Consider the following 25,117-nt stretch of genomic DNA (forward strand, 5'->3'; position numbering starts at 1 on the left):
GCAGAACTGGGCTGAGAAGTGGCAGATGGAGTTCAACCCAGATAAGTTAATTTCGGTGGGGTCGAATTTGAAGACAGAATATAATACTAATGGTAAGACTCTTGGCAGTGTGGAGGATCAGCGAGATCTTGGGCTCCATGTCCATAGGACACTCAAAGCTGCTCTGCAGGTTGACAGTGCTGTTAAGAAGGCGTATGGTGTGTTGGCCTTCATCAACCGTGAGGATTGAGTTCAAGAGCCATAAGGTAATGTTACAGCTATGTAATACCTTAGTTAGACCCTACTTGGAGTAATATATTCAGTTCTGGTCACCTCACTACAGGAAGAATGTGGATACTATAGAGAGAGTGCAGAGGAGATTTACAAGGATGTTGCCTGGATTGGAGAGCATGCCTTATGAGAATAGGTTGAGTGAACTTGGCCTTTTCTCCTTGGAGCGACGGACGATGAGAGGTGATCTGATAGAGGTGTATAAGATAAAGAGAAGCATTGATCGTGTGGATAGCCAGAGGCTTTTTTCCCAGGGCTAAAATGGCTGACACGAGAGGGCATAGTTTTAAGGTGCTTGGAAATGGGTACAAGGGGGATGTCAGAAATAAGTTTTTCACACCGAGAGTGGTGGGTACGTGGAATGCACTGCCAGCAAAGGTGGTGGAGGCGGATAAAGTAAGGTCTTTTAAGAGACCCTTAGATAGGTACATGGAGCTTAGAAAAATGGAGGTCTATGCGGTAGAGAAATTCTAGGCAGTTTTTAGAGTAGGCTACATGGTTGCCACAATGTTGTGGGCCGAAGGGCCTGTAGATTTCTATGTTTCTAAGATGCGAGCAAACCCATGATTGTGAAAAGGAATCCAATTATTCCTTTTATTCCCCTGCTATTCCTCCAGTTTTATTTATTTTATTTAGGAATACAGCATGGAACAGGCCCTTTCAGCCCAATGAACTGCACCACACAGCTATTTAATCCTAGCCTAATCACAGGACAATTTATAATAACCAATTAAACTACTAATTGATTGTGGGAGGAAACATAGGGAGAACATAAAAACTCCGTACTGATGGCACCGGAATTGAACTCTGAACTCTGGAATACACCGAGTTGTAATAGCTTCACACTAACCGCTACTCCACCGCAGCACCCAACAGTATTTCAATGGTATTTATCCAGTTTCATTATGAAATCTACCATTAAGCCTCCATGTCTTCCTTCAGGCAATGCATTCTCAATTTTACCTGCCAGCTTGTACTTCTTATCCCACCCTTTCCCCCACCTTCTGGCTTCTTCCACCTTCCTTTCCTTTCCAGTTCTGATGAAGTATCTTGGCCTGAAGATTATTCACTTCCATAGATACTACCTGACCTGCTGAGTTCCTCCAGAATTTTGTGTCTGTTGCTTCGGATTTCCAGCGTCTGCAGAATCTCCGGTGTTAATGATCTTAGCATGGGGCTTGTAAAGGAGTTCCAAGAAATTCTCTTTCCATTTTCATTTTTCACCACATTTCTAATAGGTTAAATCCTATTTCTTGGTCTTAATCCGAGACATTTAGAACATAGAAGCATGGAGCACAGAAAATGAGCCCTTTCACCCACAATGTCTGTGCTGACCCTGATGCCAATTTAAACTAATACCATTTGCCTGTGTATGTCTATATCTTCCCATTCCCTGCCTGTCTAAATGCCTATTAAATATCGCTATCATATCTGCTTCTACCACCTCCCTGGTAATGTATTCAGTCACCTACCGTATTTGTTAGAAAATAACTTGTCTTGTGCTGTACTGTTGCTGCAAAATAAGTTCTATGATAATAAACCTGATTCTGATTCTAATCCATTTCAATTCTTGCACTCTTTCTTCGTTGTAGGCATGTTTAATTTGAATTTACTCTGGTTTTAAAATTTTTTTAAGCTTTCAAATTTTTGGGACTTTAACTCTTTGTAGTGGATCCTTTTAAGCCAAAAAAACCATTTTCATTACAGTATTGGGTGGAGTGTAAAATAAATTTTATAAATATTAGATGGTGCTCTTTCATAACAGTTGTGTTAGGTTAGCATCTGTTTCTAATTTATAATGTTGTATCCTTATTTGCATTGTTTTCCAAGTAACCTAAAAATCTACGAGAATTGATTATATACAGTAAAAAAGCACTAGCTTCTGGATATGTTTGAATGAAAGTAGTATAATCTTTTCGACAAGGTAATAAGTTTAATTTGATACTTGTGTATCTTGAAGATTAAATTAATAATCTTTTCTGTGTTCTTTCAATTCTACACAGGAGGATATTATCCTCCACATACTGGTCTACCATCTGGTGTGTCTCCTTGCCTTCCTCGTTATGTGCGTCCCAACAGTATGCCAGAATCTCCTCTTCCACCCACGGTGCCATATACTGACCAGTACAATGCATATCCACCTCGAGAACGACTAGCATCTTCACCTTACCCGTCAACCCATCCCCAACAGTATGGCTCAGTCCCTGCAGTCCCTTCTGGAATGTATGCACCAGTCTATGATAGCAGACGCATGTGGAGGCCACAGATGTACCCACGGGATGATGTCATGCGGAGTAATTCTTTACCTCCAATGGATGTGGTACCTTCAGCTACTTACCAGCATCCTCCACGAGAAAGATACAGCTCACTTGATGGATGTTACTCCATGGCTGGGCAGCCATCAAATGAACAGAGGAGTGTCGCCGTGCAAAGGGTAGGTAGACAACTTGGAGCAATCTTTTCTAACTGTTTACTCAATTGCAGCAATTGTGATACAACAATAAATAATTTTTTTGCTATTACAATGGCTGAATTTTGATATTTCTTATGAATTAAGCTAACCATATTGATCAGTGAAGTGAAGAAGTTTAGTAGCTTCTTTTAGTACAATGTTGACTTCATAGCAGCTTGCATAGGGAGGATCATAATGTGCTTAAATCAGGTACAGTATTGTGTAGAATGTGTTGGATCTGGAAAAAAATAACCAAGGAACATAATTGTGTCGGATTTATTAATAAGGATCTAACCTGCTCCCAATATATCAATACAATTATAAAGAAGCCAAGACAGCGAATATACTTCATTAGGAGTTTGAAGAGATTTGGTATGTCGACAAATACACTCAAAAACTTCTATAGATGTACCATGGAGAGCATTCTGACAGGCTGCATCACTGTCTGGTATGGCGGGGTGGGGGGGGCTACTGCACAGGACTGAAAGAAGCTGCAGAGGGTTGTAAATTTAGTCGGCTCCATCTTGGGTATTAGCCTACAAAGTACCCAGGACATCTTCAAGGAGCAGTGTCTCAGAAAGGCAGCATCCGTTATTAAGCGATTCTGGAACAGCTTCTTCCCCTCTGCCATCTGATTCCTAAATGGACATTGAACCCTTGAATACTACCTCACTTTTTTAATATATATTAGAAACATAGAAAACCTACAGCACCATACTGGCCCTTTGGCCCACAAAATTGTGCCAAACATGTACTTACTTTAGGAATTACCTGGCGTTACCCATAGCCCTCTATTTTTCTAAGCTACATGTACCTATCCAGGAGTCTCTTAAAAGACCCTGTGATATCTTCCTCACCACCGTTGCCAGCAGCCCATTCCACATGCTCAGCACTCTGCGTAAAAAAAAAAACTTACCCCTGACATCTCCTCCGTGCCTACATTAGGAGATAGTGACCATAATATGATAAGTTTTAATCTACAATTTGAGAAGGAGAAGGGAAACTCGGAAGTGTCAGTATTACAGTTGAACAAAGGGAACTATGGTGCTATGAGGGAGGAGCTGGCCAAAGTTCAATGGAACAATACCCTAGCAGGGATGACAGTGGAACAGCAATGGCAAGTGTTTCTGGGAATAGTGCGGAAGGTGAAGGATCAGTTCATTCCAAAGAGGAAGAAAGATCCTAAGGGGAGTAAGGGGAGGCCTTGGCTGACAAGGGAGGTAAAGGACAGTATAAAAATAAAAGAGAAGAAGTATAACATAGCAAAGATGAGTGGGAAGCCGGAGGATTGGGAAACTTTTAAAGAGCAATGGAAGGTAACTAAAAAGGCAATACGCGGAGAAAAAATGAGGTACGAAGGTAAACTAGCCAAGAATATAAAGGAGGATAGTAAAAGCTTCTTTAGGTATGTGAAAAGGAAAAAAATAGTTAAGACCAAAATTGGGCCCTTGAAGACAGAAGCGGGTGAATTTATTATGGGGAACAAGAAATGGCAGACGAGTTGAACAGGTACTTTGGATCTGTCTTCACTAGGGAAGACACAAACAATCTCCCAGATGTAATAGTGGCCAAAGGACCTAGGGTAATGGATGAACTGAAGGAAATTTATATTAGGTAGGAAATGGTGTTGGATAGGCTGTTGGGTCTGAAGGCTGTTAAGTCCCCGGGACCTGATGGTCTGCATCCCAGGGTACTTAAGGAGGTGGCTTTAGAAATCGTGGACATATTGGTAATCATTTTCCAATGTTCTGTAGATTCAGGATCAGTTCCTGTGGATTGGAGGGTGGCTAATGTTGTCCTTCTCTTCAAGAAGGGAGGAAGAGAGAAAACAGGGAATTATAGACCGGTTAGCCTGACGTCAGTGGTGGGAAAGATGCTGGAGTCAATTATAAAAGATGAAATTACGACATGTCTGGATAGCAGTAACAGGATTGGTCCGAGTCAGCATAGATTTATGAAGGGGAAACCGTGCTTGACTAATTTTCTGGAATTTTTTGAGGATGTAACTATGAAAATGGACAAGGGAGAGCCAGTGGGTGTAGTGTACCTGGACTTTCAGAAAGCCTTTGATAAAATCCCACATAGGAGATTAGTGGGCAAAATTAGGGCACATGGTATTGGGGGCAGAGTACTGACATGGATTGAAAATTGGCTGGCTGACAGAAAACAAAGTAGCGATTAACGGCTCCCTTTGGGAATGGCAGGTGGTGACTAGTGGTGTACCGCAGGGTTCAGTGCTGGGACTGCAGCTGTTTACAATATATATTAATGATTTAGATGAAGGGATTAAAAGTAACATCAGCAAATTCGCCGATGACACAAAGCTGGGTGGCAGTGTGAAATGTGAGGAGGATGCTATGAGAATGCAGGGTGACTTGGACAGGCTGGGTGAGTGGGCAGATGCATGGCAGATGCAGTTTAATGTGGATAACTGTGAGGTTATCCACTTTGGTGGTAAAAACAGGAAGGCAGGTTATTATCTAAATGGAGTCAAGTTAGGAAAAAGGGAAGCACAACAGGATCTAGGTGTTCTTGTACATCAGTCACTGAAAGCAAGCATGCAGGTACAGCAGGCAGTGAAGAAAGCTAATGGCATGCTGGCTTTCATAACAAGGGGAATTGAGTATAAGAGCAAAGAGGTCCTTCTGCAGCTGTACAGGGCCCTGGTGAGACCACACCTGGAGTACTGTGTGCAGTTTTGGTTTCCAAATTTGAGGAAGGACATTCTTGCTATTGAGGGAGTGCAGCGTAGGTTCACAAGGTTAATTCCCGGGATGGCGGGACTGTCATATGTCGAAAGATTGGAGCAACTGGACTTGTATACTCTGGAATTTAGAAGGCTGAGAGGGGATCTTATTGAAACATATAAGATTATTAAGGGATTGAACACGCTAGAGGCAGGAAGCATGTTCCAGCTGATGGGTGAGTCCAGAACCAGAGGCCACAGTTTAAGAATAAGGGGTAGGCCATTTAGAACGTAGTTGAGGAAAAACGTTTTCACCCAGAGAGTGGTAGTTATATGGAATGCTCTGCCCCAGAAGGCTGTGGAGGCCAAGTCTCTGGATGCTTTCAAGAAAGAGATGGATAGAGCTCTTAAAGATAGCGGAATCAAAGGTTATGGGGATAAGGCAGGAACTGGATACTGATTGTGGATGGTCAGCCACAATCACAGTGAATGGCGGTGCTGGCTTGAAGTGCAGAATGGCCTACTCCTGCACCTATTGTCTATACTTCCAAGCACCTTAAAACTGTGCCCTTTCGTGTTAGCCATTTCAGCCCTGAGGAAAAAGCCTCTGACTATCCAAACGATCAATGCATTTCATCATCTGATACACCTCTATCAGGTCACCTCTCATCCTCTACCGCTCCAGGGAGAAAACGCTGAGTTCGCTGAACCTATTCTCAGAAGGCATGCTCCCCAATCCAGGCAGCATCCTTGTAAATCTCCTCTGCACCCTTTCAATAGTTTCCACATCCTTCCTGTAGTGAGGTGACCAGAACTGAGTGCAGTACTCCAAGTGGGGTCTGACCAGGGTCCTGTATAGCTGTAACATTACCTCTCGGCTCTTAAACTCAATCCCACAGTTGATGAAGGCCAATGCACCGTATGCCTTCTTAACCACACAGTCAACCTGCGCAGCAGTTTTAAGTGTCCTATGGACTCAGACCCCAAGATCCCTCTGATCCTCCACACTGCCAAGAGTCTTTCCATTAATACTATATTCTGCCATCATATTTGACCTACCAAAATGAACCACGTCACACTTACCTGGGTTGAACTCCATCTACCACTTCTCAGCCCAGTTTTGCATCCTATCAATGTCTTGCTGTAACCTCTGACAGCCCTCCACACTATCCACAACACCCCCAACCTTTGTGTCATCAGCAAATTTACTAACCCATCCCTCCACTTCCTCATCCAGGTCATTTATAAAACTCATAAAGAGTAGGGGTCCCAGAACAGATCCCTGAGGCACACCATTGGTCACCGACCTCCATGCATAATATGACCTGTCTACAACCACTCTTTGCCTTCTGTGACCATGCCAATTCTGGATCCACAAAGCAAGGTCCCCTTGGATCCCATGCCTCCTTACTTTATCAATAAGCCTTGAGTAGGGTACCTTATCAAATGCCTTGCTGAAATCCATATACACTACTTCTACTGCTCTACCTTCATCAATGTGTTTAGTTACATCATCAAAAAATTCAATCAGGCTCGTAAGGCACAACCTGCCTTTGACAAAGCCACGCTTACTATTCCTAATCATATTACGCCTCTCCAAATGTTCATTAATCCTGCCTCTCAGGATCTTTTCCAACAACTTACCAACCACTGAGGTAAGACTCAGTGGTCTACAATTTCCTGGGCTATCTCTACCCCCTTTCTTGAATAAGGGAACAACATCTGCAACCCTCCAATCCTCTGGAACCTCTCCCGTCCCCATTGATGATGCAAAGATCATTGCCAGAGGCTCAGCAATCTCCTCCCTTGCCTCCCACACTAGCCTGGGGTACATCTCATCTGGTCCCGGAGACTTATCCAAGTTGATGCTTTCCAAAAGTTCCAGCACATCCTCTTTCTTAATGTCTATATGCTCAAGCTTTTCAATCCGCTGTAAGTCATCTCTACAATCACCAAGATCCTTTTCTGTAGTGAATACTGAAGCAAAATATTCATTAAGTATCTCTGCCATCTCCTCCGGTTCCATACACACTTTTCCACTGTCACACTTGATTGGTCCTATTCTTTCACGTCTTATCCTCTTGCTCTTCACATACTTGTAGAATGCCTTGGGGTTTTCCTTAATCTTGCTCGCCAAGGCCTTCTCATGGCCCCTACTGGCTCTCCTAATTTCATGCTTAAACTTCGTCCTGCTTGCCTTATGATCTAGATCTCTATCATTACCTACTTTTTTGAACGTTTCGTAAGCTTTTCTTCTTGACAAGATTTTCAACAGCCTTTGCACACCATGGTTCCTGTACCCTACCATCCTTTCCCTGTCTCATTGGAACGTACCTATGCAGAACACCACGCAAATATCCCCTGAACATTTTACCACATTTCTGCCGTATATTTCCCTGAGAACATCTCTTCCCAATTTATGCTTCCAAGTTCCTACCTGACAGCTTTATATTTCCCCTTACTCCAGTTAAATGCGTTCCTAACTTGTCTGGTCCTATCCCCCTTCAATGCTATGGTAAAGCAGATAGAATGTGTGATCACTATCTCCAAAATGCTCTCCCACTAAGAGACCTGACACCTGACCAGGTTAATTTCCCAATACCAGATCAACTACAGCCTCTCCTCTTGTAGATTTATCTACATAATGTGTCAGGAAACCTTCCTGAACACACCTAACAAACTGCACCCCATCTAAACCCCTTGCTGTAGGGAGATGCCAATCAATATTTGGGAAATTAAAACCTCCCACCGCAACATCCCTGTTATTGTTACACCTTTCCAGAATCTGTCTCCCTATCTGCTCCTCGATGTCCCTGTTACTATTGAGTGGTCTATAAAAAAACACCCAGTAGAGTTATTGACCCCTCCCTGTTTCTAACTTCCACCCACAGAGACTCAGTAGACAATCCCTCCATGACTTCCTCCTTTTCTGCAGCCTATCTCTGATCAGCAGTGCTGCGCCCCCACCTCTTGCCTCTTTATTATTTATTATTTCTGTTTTTTGCACAATTTTTAATCTATTCAATATATGTTTTCTGTAATTGATTTACTTATTATTTTTCTTCTATGTTATGTATTGCATTGTGCTGCTGCTGCTAAGTTAACAAATTTCATGACACATGCTGGTGATAATAAACCTAATTCTGATTCTAATCTAAGAAGGACTTTAGGCTATGAACGATCCTTTTTTTAAACTAAAGATATTACTAGGCTTAACTAAGAATGTTCTTAGATATGTTTACTTGCATGAGAGATGTCTTGATAGAAGAATATAAGCTGATACGATAAAATGAACGTCCAGAGGCTTTTTCCCAAGGCAGAAATGGCTAAAATACCAGGGGGCATAATTTTAAAATGTCAGAAGTAAGTTGATTTTTTTATACACTGAGTGGTGAGTGCATGAAATGTCTTGCCAGGTGTCATTGCAGAGGCAGATATATTAGGGACATTTAAGAGACTCTCAACTAGCCCTCCATTTTTTTATTATCCATGTGCCTTTGTGGGAGGGAAGGCTTAGATTGATCTTAGAGTAGATTGAATAGTCAGCACGACACTGGGCCAAAGAGCCTGTATTAAGCTGTAGTGTTCTATGTTCTATCATGTCATGCTAATTTATTTGCTTATTATGCCACAAGGAGAGAAGTTATATATAATTCTTTAATTTACATTCTGAGTTTTGTTTGAAAGATGCATCTGTTAATATGTAGTAGGGATGTTATCTAACATTTAGTATATGGAAATAATGAATTAAAGTTGCCATTTGTATCTTTCTTGTAGGATGCATATAGCCGGTTACAACACCCAGGCTTTGAAGACCTGTTAAGACGGAAACCAGACCAATGGACACAATATTCCACTCAGAAACCACAACTTGTCTCCTCTTCTTTGTCTACAGTAGCCCAGCCCTCTGCTCCTCCATCCCCCTTGTTCAGTGTGGACTTCAGCTCAGAGGTATGCAAATCAAATTAGAATTCAAAGTGAAGAACTGAATACAGGAATTGCTTTTCTTTTTCATTATCATTTTATTTATAGACTTTATAATTGTGGATCATACATTTTAAAACATCCTTTATCTTGAATAATACATACTCTTCTGGTTTAAAAAGATCTTAATATTCTGTTAAATTATTCTCTTATTTTTCTTATTATTTTATTTCACCAATGTTTGTAAAACAAAATCCTTCTCTTTTATTTTGTATTTTCAACACAAAGCAAAAAAAAAATCCTTATTTTTGATTTGGAGCATTTAAGACACATTTTGCTAAACACCTTGATTTCCTTTATACTTTTTCCTTTAACTGAACTCATATGTACATCAAACTAACCAAAAATAACTTCATGTTTTATATTTGTTTTTTAATTGAAAAATAAGTCTCTCTTAATGCAACACACACACACACACACACACACACACACACACACACACAAATGGTGGTGAACGCAGCAGGCCAGGCAGCATCTCTAGGAAGAAGTACAGTCGACGTTTCGGGCCGAGACCCTTCGTCAGGACTAACTGAAAGAAGAGATAGTAAGAGATTTGAAAGTGGGAGGGGGAGGGGGAGATCCGAAATGATAGGAGAAGACAGGAGGGGGAGGGATTGAGCTAAGAACTGGAAAGTTGATTGGCAAAAGGGATACAAGGATGGAGAAGGGAGAGGATCATGGGACGGGAAGCCTTGGGAGAAAGAAAGAGGGGAGCCCAGAGGATGGAGAGCAGGCAAGGAGTTATAGTGAGAGGGACAGAGGGAGAAAAAAGAGAGAGGAAAGGGGAGGTGGGTGGGGGGGAGGAAATAAATAAATAACAGATGGGGTACGAAGGGGAGGAGGGGCATTAACAGAAATTAGAGAAGTCAATGTTCATCCCATCAGGTTGGAGGCTACCCAGACGGAATATAAGGTTTTGTTCCTCCAACCTGAGTGTGGCTTCATCTTGACAGTAGAGGAGGCTGTGGATAAACATATCAGAATGGGAATGGGATGTGGAATTAAAATGTGTGGCCACTGGGAGATCCTACTTTCTCCAGTGGACAGAGCGTAGGTTTTCAGCGAAATGGTCTCCCAGCCTGCATCAGGTCTCGCCAATATATAGAAGGCCGCACCAGGAGCACCGGATGCGGTATATCACCCCAGTCGACTCACAAGGTGAAGTGTTGCCTCACCTGGAAGGACTGTCTGGGGCCTTGAATGGTGGTGAGGGAGGAAGTGTAAGGGCATGTGTAGCACTTGTTCGGCTTACAAGGTAAGTGCCAGGAGGGAGACCGGTGGGAAGGGATGGGGGGGGGGGGGGGGGAACGATGAATGGACAAGGGAGTCGCGTAGGGAGCGATCCCTGCGGAAAGCAGGAAGTTGGGGGGGAGGGAAAGATGTGCTTGGTGGTGGGATCCTGTTGGAGGTGGCAGAAGTTAGGGAGAATTGTATGTTGGACCCGGAGGCTGGTGGGGTGGTAGTTACAAGGGGAACCCTATTCTTAGTGGGGTGGCGGGAGGATGGAGTGAGAGCAAATGTGTGTGAAATGGGAGAGATGCGTTTGAGAGCAGACTTGATGGTGGAGGAAGGGCAGCCCCTTTCTTTAAAAAATGGAAGACACCTCCTTCGTCCTGGAATGAAAAGCCTCATCCTGAGAGCAGATGCGGCAGAGATGGAGGAATTGCGAGGGAGGGATGGCATTTTTGCAAGAGACAGGGTGGGAAGAGGAATAGTCCAGGTAGCTGTGAGAGTCTGTAGGCTTATAATAGACATCAGTAGATAAGCTGTCTCCAGAGATGGAGACAGAAAGATCAAGAAAGGAGAGGGAGGTGTCGGAAATGGACCAGGTAAACGAGGGCAGGGTGAAAGTTGGAGGCAAAGTTAATGAAGTCAACGAGCTCAGCATGTGTGCAGGAAGCAGCGCCAATGCAGTCATCGATGTAGTGAAGGAAAAGGGGACAGATATCAGTATAGGCTTGGAACATGGATTGTTCCACAAAGCCAACAAAAGAGGCAGGCATAGCTGGGACCCATACGGGTGCCCATGGCTACACCTTTAGTTTGGAGGAAGTGGGAGGAGCCAAAGGAAAAACTATTAAGAGTAAGGACTAATTCCACTAGACGGAGGAGAGTGGTGGTAGAGGAGTACTGGTTAGATCTGGAATTTAAAAAGAAATGGAGAGCTTTGAGACCTTCTGGTAGGGGATGGAGGTATATAGATACTGGACATCTATGGTGAAAATAAAGCGGTGGGGACCAGGGAACTTAAAATCACTGAAAAGGTTCTGTGATTCAGCTGGGGTGATGTACTGCATCCGGTGCTCCCGATGCAGCCTTCTGTATATTGGTGAAACCCGACGCAGGCTGGGAGACCGTTTCACTGAACACCTACACTCTGTCCGCCGGAGAAAGCAGGATCTCCCAGTGGCCACACATTTTAATTCCACAACCCATTCCCATTCTGATATGTCTATCCTCGGCCTCCTCTACTGTCAAGATGAAGGAAGCCACACTCAGGTTGGAGGAACAACACCTTATATTCTGTCTGGGTAGCTTCCAACCTGATGGCATGAACACTGACTTCTCTAACTTCCGTTAATGCCCCACCTCCCCTTCGTACCCCATCCATTATTTATTTTTTTTCTCTCTCCCTCTTTTTTCTCCCTCTGTCCCTCTCACTATAACTCCTTGCCTGCTCTCCATCCTCTGGTGCTCCCCTCCCCATTTCTTTCTCCCTAGGCCTCCTGTCCCATGATTCTCTCCCTTCTCCAGCCTTGTATTCCTTTTGCCAATCAACTTTCCAGCTCTTAGCTCCATCCCTCCCCCTCCTGTCTTCTCCTATCATTTCGGATCTCCCCCTCCCCCTTCCACTTTCAAATCTCTTACTATCTCTTCTTTCAGTTAGTCCTGACAAAGGGTCTTGGCCCGAAACGTTGACTGTACCGCTTCCTAGAGATGCTGCCTGGCCTGCTGCGTTCACCAGCATTTTTTTTGTGTGTTGCTTGAATTTCCAGCATCTGCAGATTTCCTCATGTTTGAAGTCTCTCTTAACCTTGGTTTCATGTTTATAGCTGTTGCTTTCCACTTAGCATCCTAGTAACTTAAAAGTGATCATTGTCAGCAGATACTGAGAACAGTTGTCTAAAATTTTAAAACACCAGGGTGATATCTAATCTTATTAAGCATTATCCAGGCCTGAGAAATACTACTCTCATGCTATCTAGAGGTTTGTGTACTTCACACATGGCAGCCTAAAAAATTTAGCAAAAGCTGACCAGTTCCATTCTTTGAAGTTCATCCTAAATTGTAATTAAACATAATGGCAAATGTGACGTTAAAGGTGTTGTACGTCAAATCTCATGCAACCTCAAATATAAGCTTCCTGAAAACATCAAGCCATCATTTCTCAAACTGTCACTGTCTCTCATCATCTTTGTAGATATGTCCTCCAGAACTTTCAATGTCCAGGTTTCATCTTCCACTCAGCACCACCCACCCCCCCACCCCTCACCGGTTCTACCTTTTCCCGAGATCCACAAGTAGAATCAGTTTCTCAACTCATAACATGCCTGATTTGTTTTTTTGTTTGTTTCATTTTTTGCTCTCTCAATGCTGTTTCCATCTAAATTTAAAACAATTACAGTAATATGTCAGTTTACCAATCTGTAAAATTCCTATTCATTCTCCTCTATTATCATAGCTCCTTCGTTACCAAAAAGGCTCAGCAGAAGATGTACTACATGCAGCAGGTGGTAATAATTACTTGTTAGGGTTAGGAATTTTTAACTACACAAGTACTTAAGGACAGATGAATTTGTATGTAGAATCTACAACTAATTACGCTTCATCCCACTTCTATGTGATCATTTCCTCCTTTGTATATCCCTCAAGCCTCACATTAAACTCATTAAAACTTAACTCATTTTATTGCTGATAATTTCCATATTAGGGGGAAAAAAATTCCAAACTCCTATTTCTTTGAAAATTCCTTTATTGAGATTCCAGCCCAATACAATCGCAGTCCCTCCCAAAAGTACCACAGACTCTCATTTATGTTACCGTTTTCCAAGTGGGACAGCACCATTTCCTGCTGGTTACTGTGTTTAATAACCACAATAACCAGCAGTTCTTTCTGCTCTTTCTGCTGACTTCATTCCTGGTAATACTTCATAGTGTATCTCCAGCTTATTTTCATACAAGCTGTTTGTCGCTATACCTGTGATGGAAAGCTTGAGCTAATTCTTCAGAGAGCAGAACACTCTTGTTATACTGCCCTTCCATATTGTAGGGCACCTCTTTACACAAGCCTTTCATTTTAAGAAACCAGCATGTTTGTTGATAGTTGAAGAGCAAAAAACAGTATTTGTCCAGCATCGGGTTTAGACATTTTTGTACGCATCATAAAAACAAAACCGTTGAGTGTATTCACAAACATTCTTTGTTCTTAAACTGTAAGACCATAAGACATAGGAGCAGAATTAGACCATTCAGCCCATCAAGTCTGCTCTGCCCTTCAGTCATGGCTGATTTATTATCCCCCTCAACCCTATTCTCCTGCCTTCTCCCTTGTAACCTTTGATGTCCTTACTAATCAAGAACCTATCAACCTTCCCTTTAAATATACCCTGTGCCTTGGCCTTCACAACTGTCTGTGGCAATAAATTCCACAGATTCGCCTCTCTAGTAAAGACATTCCTCCTCATCTCTGTTCTAAAGGGACATTCTTCTATTCTGAGGATGTGCCCGCTGGTTCTAGACTCTCCCACTATCAGAAACAACCTCTCCACATGCTGTATATCCAGGCCTTTCAATATTTGATAGGTTGCAGCAAGATTCCCCCCTCCCCTCCCCCCCATTCTTTTAAACGTCAGTGAATACAGGTTCAGACCCTGTGCTATTTTTAGAAAATACTTGTTTTGTAATTCTGTACACTGATACCTTATGTTGACTCAGCAGTCTCAAAATAATTACAATGCACGTTCATAAATTTGTCACCATTTGGGGTGATCTAGGTTTGAGTTTAAGGATGCAACAGAGTAAGGAGGAAATAATCAAATATATTGCTGTGTGCAGTTTCTGTGTATGTTAGATCAGTTGTGAAGATTGTTAGCAGTCATTGCAAATGATAGAGAGTGCAAGCAGATTATTATTTTAGATCACCTGGTCTGCCTTTTGCTTTCTTCCTCTTTATACATATTAGTTTCATTTATAGTAGCTTCCACTTCTCATCAGAATCAGGATCAGGGTTATTATCACCGGCATGTGACATGAAATTTGTTAACTGAGCACCAGTTCAATGCAATACATAATATAGAAGAAAGGAAAAAAAAATTAAAAAATAATAACTAAGTATATCAATTACAGTATATGTATATTGAACAGATTTTAAAAATGTGCAAAAATCTATGTATTAAAAAAAAGTGAGGTAGTGTTCAAGGGTTCAATGTCCATTTAGGAATTGGATAGTAGAGAGGAAGAAGCTGTTCCAGAATCGCTGACTGTGTGCCTTCAGGCTTCTGTACCTCCTACCTGATGGTAACGGTGAGAAAAGGGCATGTCCTGGGTGCTGGATGCTGCCTTTTTGAGACACCACTCCCTGAAGGTGTTCTGGGTACTTTGTAGGCTAGTACCCAAGATGAAGCTGACTAGATTACAACCCTCTGTAGCTGCTTTTGGTCCTGTGCAGTAGCCCACCATACCAGACAGTGATGCAGCCTGTCAGGATACTCTCCATGGTACAACTGTAGAAGTTTTTGAGTGTATTTGTTAACATCCCAAATCTCTTCAAACTCCTAATGAAATATAGCCGCTGTCTTGCCTTCTTCATAACTACATCGATATGTTGGCACCAGGTTAGATCCTCAGAGATCTTGAAACTCAGGAACATGAAACTGCTCACTCTGCCCACTTCTGATCCCTCTATGAGGATTGGTATGTGTTCCTTCGTCTTACCCTTCCGAAAGTCCACAATCAGCTCTGTTGTTCCACCACAATCATGATATTCTGTCTACAACTTAATTGGTTTGTTTGATGTGACATTCACCGTGATATCAGCAATGCCACCTGAGAGCCATTAAAGTTTAGCTAATTTTTGTTCCTACACTTTTTTTTTAAAAATTCTTTGAGACCTTAGCAAATAACATTGAAATATGTGTGTGTGTCTGTGCACTAAAAGAACTTTTAAAATTTTCAAATGACTTAAAATATGATTAACTATTGGAATCTGTTTGTCTTTTAACAGTTTTCTGAGAATACTAATGACTTGTGTGCGGGCACTAAGTTTGATGATGACAGCATGTCACATTACTCGCCATGGTCTTGTGGGACTATCAGCTCTTGCATTAGCGCAATGGAATCTGATCCAAAGGATGTCATGGCAACTACCAATGTAGAGATATTGGTAAGCTAACAGATCTCTTTCAAGGGTTCACTTTACATTGTACTTGACATTAAATGAGGTGTTATTTCAGATTTAGGCCATTCAAACCATTGAGTCTGCTCTGCCATTCGATCATAGCTGACATATTATTCCTTCTCAACCCCATTCTCGTTCTTTCTCCCTGTAACCTTATGTCATTCCTAATCAAGAATGTATCAACCTCCAATTTAAATACACCCAATGACTTTGCTTCCCAAGCTGTCTGTGGCATTAAGTTCCACTGATTTATGACCCTCAGGTTAAAAAAAATTCCTCCTCATCTTTGTTTAAAGGGATGCCCTTGTATTCTGAGGTTGTGCTTCCTGTCTTACATAGACCATAAGAAATGAGATCAAAAATCAGCCATTTGGCCCATCAAGGCTGCTTCAGCATCCAATAAGATTGTGGCTGATCTGGTCATGGACTCAACTCCACCTGTCTTTTCCCCATAACCCTTAGTTCTCCTGCTATGCAAAAATCTATCTAACTGTGTCTTATATATACTTGATGATGTTACTGCTTCCCTGGACAGAAATTTCTACAGCTTCAGTACTCACTGTGAAAAGCAGTTTCTCATAATCTCCATCCTAAATGCATCTCCAAACCACCCTTCTGTGAGTCATACACAACCTCTCCCAAGCCCTATACAAAAGCATGCTGCAGTCTTTCACCATTTAAATAATAATCTGATTTTCCCTTCCAAAGTGGGTAACCTCACATTTATCAACATTGTATTCTATCTGCCAGGCCCTTGCCCACTCACTTAAGCTATCCATATCTGCTCTGCCGACTCTCTGCATCCTCTGCACAATTTGTTTTTCCACTCATTATAACAGAGTTAGTCTCCATTCTATTAAGGTGTTCACAGGCTTTTCAGTATATTGCATGTTATTTTACTGATACTTTGTTTCAAATGTCATAATAAATGACCAAAGGGATATTTGGCTATAAATTAACATATAAAGTACAACATTTTTCCAGACGTCTTTAAATTAAATGCAGTTTTGCATGCTGTGAACAAATAAGATTTCTGATGAAAATACAGGCATGAGGTTTCCCTTGGCTTCAGTTTCTGACATTGCCCTGCCCCTTCCTATAACCATCTCCAGCCCTTCACTCCTCAGATTCTAGTTCTACTTTAAAAAAAACAGTGGCAGCTGTACATTCCAATAGTGTGACCTCAAGCCCTGAATCTCTATCCCACTGTCTCCTTTCTGATTCTCAAACCTACTTGTCATCTGTACTCAAATCCCCCTTATGTAGTCTGTTCTTAAATATTCCCAGTGCATCATCAAAGAAATATTTCTTTGTTAAGGCACCATATTTGGGCACTATGGTAGCATAGCTGTTGGCGCGATGCTATCACAACTCGGGCATCTGAGTTTGGAATTCAATTACAGCGTGCTCTGTAAGCAAGATTGTATGTTCCTTTCTGTGTGTGTGTGTGTGTGTGGGTTTCCTCCGGGTGCTCCAGTTTCCTCCCACAGTCCAAAGACATTCCAGTTAATAGGTTAATTGGTCATTGTATATTGTCCTGTGATAAGGCCAGGGTCAAATCGGTGGGTTGCTGGGCAGGACGGCTCATGGGCTGCAAGAACTTGTTCCACACTGTATCTCTAAATAAATAAAATAAATAAACACACCATGCAGTTGATGTGTTTAAAATGCATCTTTTTTTTAAAAGATTTGACCAACTTAATCAAGTGTAATAATAAGGATTTTTTAACTGTAGTGAGTGTGTAAGTTATTTATAATAGGCAAAACCCTCATTTGGTTTTCAAATGACCTTTTGGAAAAGTGCTTACACTGAACATAACAGGCCAAAGTTATTTTCAGAAAGTGCAACTAAGGTCAGACTGTTGGTGTACAGCAGGTGTTGGACTTGCAGAATGTTCTGTGTGATAGAAAAACAAGACTGGTGTTAGGGTTGGGAATGCAAGTCACTTTGCCTCAAGCACTTCACTTTCTTTTTGTTGTCCTCCTTGAGTAACAAGAATGATCCTGGGAATGAAAGGGTTAATGTAGGAGGAACATTTGATGGCTGTGGGTCTGTGCTCACTGGAGTTTGGAAGAATGAGAGGGGGTCTCATTGAAACCTATCAAAGATTGAAAGTCCGGATAGAGTGGACACGGAGAGGATGTTTCCTTTAGGGAAGGAGTCTAGAACCAGAGGTCACAGCCTCAGAATAAAGGGAAGTTCATTTAGAACAGAGAGAAGAGAGATTTCTTTAGCCAGAAGGCGGTGAATCTGTGGAATTCATTGCCACAGACGGCTGTGGAGGCCAAGTCATTGGGTACATTTAAAGCAGTTGATAGGTTCTTGATGAGTCAGGGTGTAAAAGGTTACGGGAAGAAGGAAGAATGAGGTTGAGAGGAATAATAAATCAACCATGATGGAATGGTGGAGCAGATTAGGTGGGCCAAGTGGCCTAATTCTGCTCCTACCTTAATGTTTTTATAATCTACGGGGAAAGAAAGCCACCCTTTGGCTCATTTGATTTAGTGTGCAATGATGATGTGCTCTCATGTTGAAAATATTAAAATCTTTCTACAAAAATGTAGAAAAAATGTTGCTACAAAAATCCTTGAATCATAGAAATGTACAGCTCATTTTGTCCCTGCTAACAATGATGCCGAGCCACATTAATACCATTTTCCCAAGCCCGGCCTATAACCCACAGCCTTCTTCAAGTACCTTGTATTCAGTACTCTGATGTCTGTCTGTGTAGATGCATCTTCATTGACGTGTGCTATGTATATGTGTGGATCTTCTTGGGTACTATTGTAGCATTTCATATGTAGTAAAGGTGTTCTGCTTCATAACCAAGCATGGCAGCAAATCTGCACTCAACAAATGCTTTATTTCATAATGGTGGTTATTATTGACTAAGGGAAAATTGTTGGCTAACACACTGTACCGTGGGATCTAAGAGAGCTACCAGTTTAATGCTTTACCCAAATTACCAGAAGTTTGGCAGGATAAGTCTGCAGTTTGGAGCCACTGGTTCTGATCATCCGCAAATGGTTACCAAGCCTTCCTGAAAATAAGTATTGAGTTAATTCATAGTTTGCAAAGTCAAAGTAAATTTATTATCAAAGTACATACAGTATATGTCACCATATATTACCTTAAGATTCAATTACTTGTGGGCATTCCATAAGACCATAAGACATAGGAGCAGAATTAGGCCATTTGTTTTATTTCTCTGTACTGTTGTTGGAGGGGAATGGAATCGTCGACGCTGAGGTTTTCTTCTTTTCCATTTTTAAGTTGTTAGTTTTGCCCAAGTCTTTTAGTTTAGTTTAGTTGTTTTTTTTTTCTTTTGGGATGGGTTTTTTTTTCTCTTTTTCTTTCTTTTTTCTTTTTTTTTTTTGCTTTATATTATCCGTGATCAGTTCTACATGTATGGGAGTTTTGGTAATTTCCACTATTTGGTTTTGCAATTACTCTTCTTTTAAATGTAACAATACATCTCATATTATCTGTATTATTGCTATGTTTTGTTTCTATATTTTGAAATTAATAAAAAGATTGAAAAAGAAAGAATTAGGCCATTTGGTCCATTGAGTCTGCTCCGCCATTCAATCATGGCTAATACACACAAAATGCTGGAGGAACTCAGCAAGCTAGGCAGCATGTATGGAAAAAAACACAGTTGATGTTTCGGGCCAAAACCTCCAGTATTTTGTGTGTGTTGCTTGGATTTCCACCATCTGCAGATGTTTGTGATTCAATCATAGCTGTTCCATTTTTCCCCTCCTCAGCCCCACTTCCTGGCCTTCTCCCGGTAACCTTTCATGCCATGTCCAATTAAGAATCTATCAAGCTCGGCCTTAAATACACCCAACGACCTGGCTTGCACAGCTGCCTGTGGTAATAAATTCCACAAATTCACCACCTTTGGCTAAAGATCTTTTTCTGCATCTGTTTTAAATAGATACCCCTGTATCCTGAGGCTGTACCCTGTTGTCCTAGACTCCCCCACCATGGGAAACATCCTTTCCACATCTACTCTGTCTAGGCCTTTCAACATTAGAAAGTTTCAATGAGATCTCCCCTCATCCTTCGAAATTCCAGCGAGTACAGACCCAGAGCTATCAAACATTCTTCATATGATAACCCTTTCCTTCCCAGAATTATCCTTGTGAGCCTCCTCTGAACCCTCTCTAATGCCAGCACATCTTCTCTTAGATGAGGAGCCCTTTGTCTATCCTACGTGTAATCTCCTCAAAGAATTCCTAAAGGTTCGTCAGGCAAGCTTTTCCCTTAAGGAAACCATGCTGACTTTGTCCTATCTTGTCCTGTGTCACCAAGTACTCCATAACCTCATCCTTAACAATTGACTCCAACATCTTCTCAACCACTGAGAGTAGGCTAACTGGTCTATAATTTCCTTTCTGCTGCCTTCCTCCTTTCTTAAAGAGTGGAGTGACATTTGCAATTTTCTAGTCCTCTGTCACCATTTCAGAAACAACTGATTTTTTGAAAGATCATTACTAATGCCACCACAATCCCTTAACGCTACCTGTTTCAGAACCCTAGGGTGCTGTTCATCTTTAGGTCTTTCAGCTTTTTGAGCACCTTCTCCCTTGTAATAGTAACTGCACTCACTTCTCTTCCCTCACACCCTTCAACATCTGGCACACTGCTAGTGTCTTCCACAGTGAAGACTGATGCAAAATACTCAATTGGTTCATCTGCCATCTCCTTGGCCCTCATTATTTCTCCAGCCTCATTTTCTAGTGGTCCTATATCCACTCTCATCTCTTTTTTTATATACTCAAAAAAGGTTTTCTATCCACTTTGATATTGTTTGCTATCTTGCTTTCATATTTCATCTTTTCCCTCCTAATGCTTCTTTTTAGTTGCTCTCTGTAGGGTTTTAAAAGCTTCTCGATCTTCTGTCTTTCCACTAATTTTTTTGCTTTGCGTGTGCCCTCTCTTTTGCTTTTACATTAGCTTTGACTTTCCTTGTCAGCCACAGTTGTACTATTTTGCCATTTGAGTATTTCTTCATTTTTGGAATATATCTATCCTGCACCTTCCTCATTTTTCCAAGAAACTCACTCCATTGTTGCTGTACTGTCATTCCTGCCACCATCTCCTTCCAATTTACTTTGGCCAACGCCTCTCTCATACCACTGTAATTTCCTTTATTTCACTGAAATACTGCTATGTCAGACTTTACTTTCTCCCTATAAAATTTCAAGTTGAACTCAATCATATTGTGATCACTGCCTCCTAAGGGTTCTTTTACCTTAAGCTCCCTAATCCCCACTGGTTGATTACATAACCCCTAATCCAGTATAGCTGCTCCCCTAGTAGGCTCAACAACAAACTGCTCTAAAAAGCCATCTCATAGGCATTCAACAAATTCACTCCTTGATATCCATTATCAGCCTGGTTTTCCCAATTGACCTGAATGGTGTAATCTTTCATGACCATCATTACATTGCCCTTTTGATACACCTTTTCTATTTCCTGTTGTAATCTGTGGTCCCCATCCCAGCTACTGTTGGGAGGCCTGTATACAACTGCCATCAGGGTCCTTTTACTCTTGCAGTTTCTCAACTCAACCCACAAGGATTCAACGTCTTCCAATCTTTCATTTGGTGCCATTCTTTACCAGCAGAACCACACCACCCCCTATACCTACCTTCCTATCCCTCCAATACATACTGTAACCTTAGAAATTTAGTTCCCAACTACAATCATCTTTCAGCCACACTTCAGTGATGGCCACAAAATCATACCTGACAATCTGTAATAGTGCAACAAGATCATCCACCTTACTTCTTATACTCTGTGCATTGAGATATAACACTTTGAGTACTGTATTTGCTACCCTTTTTGATTCTGCATCCCTAATGCACTGATACTCACCCTGCTAGCTGCAATTTTGTTCTGTTATCTGCCTGCCCTTCCTGACAGTCTGACTGCACGCTATCTTTGCTTTTTACCATCCATCCTATCCTGAGTCCCTTCACTCTGGTTCCCACCCCACTGCCAAATTAGTTTAAATCCTCCCCAACAGCTCTAACAAACCTGCCTGAGAGAATATTGGTCCCCCTCGGGTTCAGATGCAACCCGTCACTTTTGTACAGGTCATACCTCCCCCAGAAGAGATCCCACTGATCTAAGAACCTGAAGCCCTGCCCCCTGCACCAGCTTCTCAGCCAGCATTTATCTGCAAAATCATCCTGTTTCTACCCTCACTGGCACGTGGCACAGGCAGCAATCCAGAAATTACTACCCTGGATGTCTTGCTTCTCGGCTTTCTACCTAGCTCTCTAAGTTCTTTTTTTCAGGACATCTCTGCTTGTCCTACCTGTGTTTATTGGTACCAATATGTACTGTAGCCCCCTGGCACTGCCTCAGGCTCACTCAACTTGCTGTCGTCTAGGGGAAAACAGCCCTTGGCCCCGCCAAATTCTGTAATTAAGTTTGTGTGGATGCTGTGTGATGTACCCCACCCCGCCAAATAACTGACAAAACACCATATACGAATTACAATTTGTAGATATTACTGGAACTATATAATTAATAGAGATAAAATATAAAAGGAAAATAAAAGGCACCAAACTTATCAAAGTTCAATCTCTTCATGCACAAACAGTTGGAGCTCTAGTAACGATCCTCTCTTCACCATTCGATCCCCTCTGACCACTTCGACCCGCTGCCTGGGACGAACCACAGTGGTCGACCAGACACTCCACAGGAGTCTGAGTCTGTCTCTGTCTCCTCTCCTTGCCAAAGACCCTGGACCTCGGACTCCTGCTCAGGGTCTGACCCCATTAGCCAGCTCACAGTACCCTGCCCACTCTCTCTCTCTCCCCATCGCGCCGTCTGCCCCCAAAAACCTGCACATCACAATAGCTTACAGACACACAAGAAAGAATAACATCTATCCCAATTGGTTTGTTTGCTCACTTATCAATAATATAACCCAAACAAGCTGCTAGCGAGAGAACTTCCTCAGCAGTTAACATAACAAAGAAGCCATTTTAATTATAACATAGCAAAGAAGCCATTTTAATTATAACATAACAAAGAAACCATTTTAATTAGCCTATGCAGTAACATAAAAGAAGAAACCCCCTACAGTACCAAGACCCCGGCATCTGGAAAGCAACATACCATTCGGGTATCCCAGTCATGTACGCAAAAGTCTCCTGTCTGCTCCCCTGACTATTGAATCCCTTATCACTATTGCTCCCCTATTCTCCCTCTTTTCCTTGTGCACCACGAACCTATACTCAGTGCCTGTAAGCCAGTCTCCGTGGCTTTCCCCGGGAGGTCATCCCCCACAACGGTATACTTTTTATTGAGGGGATTAGCAACAGGGGTGCTCTGCACTAGCTGCCTATTCATATTTCCGTTTCCCCTGACAGTCACCCAGCTACTCGCCTCCTGCAACCTCAGGGTGACTACTTCCCTGTAACTCAGATCGATTATCTCCTCACTCTCCCGTACAGGCCAAAAGTCATCCAGTCACTGCTCCAAGTCCCTAACATGGTCTTCAAGGAGCTGCAGTTGGATGCACTTCACGGGACTGTAGTTCCCTGGGAAGCTCTGGGTCTCCCAGGACTCCAACATCTGGCATGAAGAAGACACAACAGCCATTTACTGCATTAGGTACAGTAAGAGGGGGAAAAAAAGGAACCTTAACAGAAGCTTAAGCAGAGCCAATGCCTCTTTCAAGTCGAAGCCTCCTTTGAGGCAAAGCCTGAGACTCCTACTCTCACCACTGGCCTACTTGCAACAATGGCTGCCCTATTTATCCCTTCTGTACTTTTAAACAAGCATCACCGACCCGCAAGAAACTTCGTCGCTGTGGCCTGCTCCTGCCGCTGATTGGGCCGAAGGAATAGTAATAGTAACAGATAGTTTATTTGTTGTAGTAATTACTAATAAACACAATAGAATCAATGAAAAACTGCACTCAACAATGTGTGCAAATAAAAAAGAAAAAATAAATAACAGAAATAAATATGCAATAAATATCGAGAAAATGAGCTAAAGAGCCTTGATAGTGAGTCCATAAGTTGTGGAATAATGCAGTGATGGGGCAGGTGAAGTTATTCCCACTGGTTTAAGACCCTGATGGTTGAGGGGTAATAACTGTTGCTGAACCTGGTGATGAGACCTCTGAGGCTCCTGTACCCTCTTCCTGATGCCAGCATCAAGAAGAGGGCATAACCTAGGTGTTGGGGGGTCCCCGATGATGGTTGCTCCTTTCCTGTAACAGTGCTCTGGGTAGATGTGCTCAATGGTGGGGAGGGCTTTCTGCATAATAGACTGGGCTATATTCACTACTTTTTGTAGGATTTTCAATTTAAGGATATTGGTGTTGTCATACCAGGCTGTGATGCAAATCAAATCAAGTTTAATTGTCATTCAACCCATACATGGATACAGCTGATTGAGACAGCGTTCCTCTGGGGCCAAAACAACAAGAAAGGAAATAGAAAAAGAACATAGTCACGTAAGGAAACAACTTTTTAGTCCGACCTTGAGTAACAAGTCCCGCAAATTGATGGTTCCTAGCAGTCCAGCCTGTGCTTCCACCGATTCAACACTGGAAGGCAGCACTGGGAGAGGCCACCCCCAACTGAGACTGGACACCATGTGACAACACAAACCCAAGGACTGACGCCTAGACCTAGCTATAACCGAGGCTACATTGCTGCATCGCCGCCTGTCTCCCCACTAAACAAGGGAATCAGGGGAAGCAGGCCTGTGGCAATCAATGTCCAACGGGGTCTTGCGATCACAAAAGAAACGTCCAAGACAGTCACCAGGCAATATACTCTCCACCACACATTTCTAGAAGTTTGTCAAAGTTTTAGATGTCATAGGACATAGAATAGTACAGCACATTACAGGCCCTTCGGCCCACAATGTTGTGACGACCCTCAAACCCTGCCTTCCATATAACCCCCCCCACCTTAAATTCCTCCATAATGCCTGTCCAGTAGTCTCTTAAATTTCACTAGTGCATCTGCCTCCACCACTGACTCAGGCAGTACAATCCACGCACCAACCACTCTCTGAGCAAAAAACCTTCCTCTAATATCCCCCTTGAACTTCCCACCCCTTACCTTAAAGCCATGTCCTCTGGTATTGAGCAGTGGTGCCCTGGGGAAGAGGTGCTGGCTATCCACTCTATCTATTCCTCTTAATTCATGCTGAATCTTTGCAAACTTCTGCTGTGCTTTCTTCATAGTTGCACATATGTGCTCGGCCCAGGACAAGTCCTCTGAAGTTATACATTGAGGAATTCAAAGTTGCTGATCCTCTCCACCTCTAATCACCTTTGAAGAC

At 42.3% G+C, this 25,117-nt stretch overlaps 1 protein-coding gene across 9 annotated transcripts in view; it reads left to right on the forward strand.

The window, feature by feature from the left end:
• Window positions 1–25,117, forward strand: part of rc3h2 (ring finger and CCCH-type domains 2) — a 105,552-nt gene that overhangs the window by 61,294 nt on the left and 19,141 nt on the right. For all 9 annotated transcript variants that reach the window (XR_011882859.1, XM_072240636.1, XM_072240638.1 and 6 more), the window contains 3 exons: window positions 2,274–2,704; window positions 9,186–9,359; window positions 15,616–15,774. Coding sequence is in view for 8 of the 9 variants with exons in the window: in XM_072240636.1 (XP_072096737.1) it covers window positions 2,274–2,704; window positions 9,186–9,359; window positions 15,616–15,774 (764 nt within the window). In the remaining variant the exon portion in view is untranslated. The remainder of the gene's footprint in view (window positions 1–2,273; window positions 2,705–9,185; window positions 9,360–15,615; window positions 15,775–25,117) is intronic.

Source organism: Mobula birostris, chromosome 22, assembly GCF_030028105.1.
Source record: "Mobula birostris isolate sMobBir1 chromosome 22, sMobBir1.hap1, whole genome shotgun sequence".
NCBI classification, from domain to species: domain Eukaryota; kingdom Metazoa; phylum Chordata; class Chondrichthyes; order Myliobatiformes; family Myliobatidae; genus Mobula; species Mobula birostris.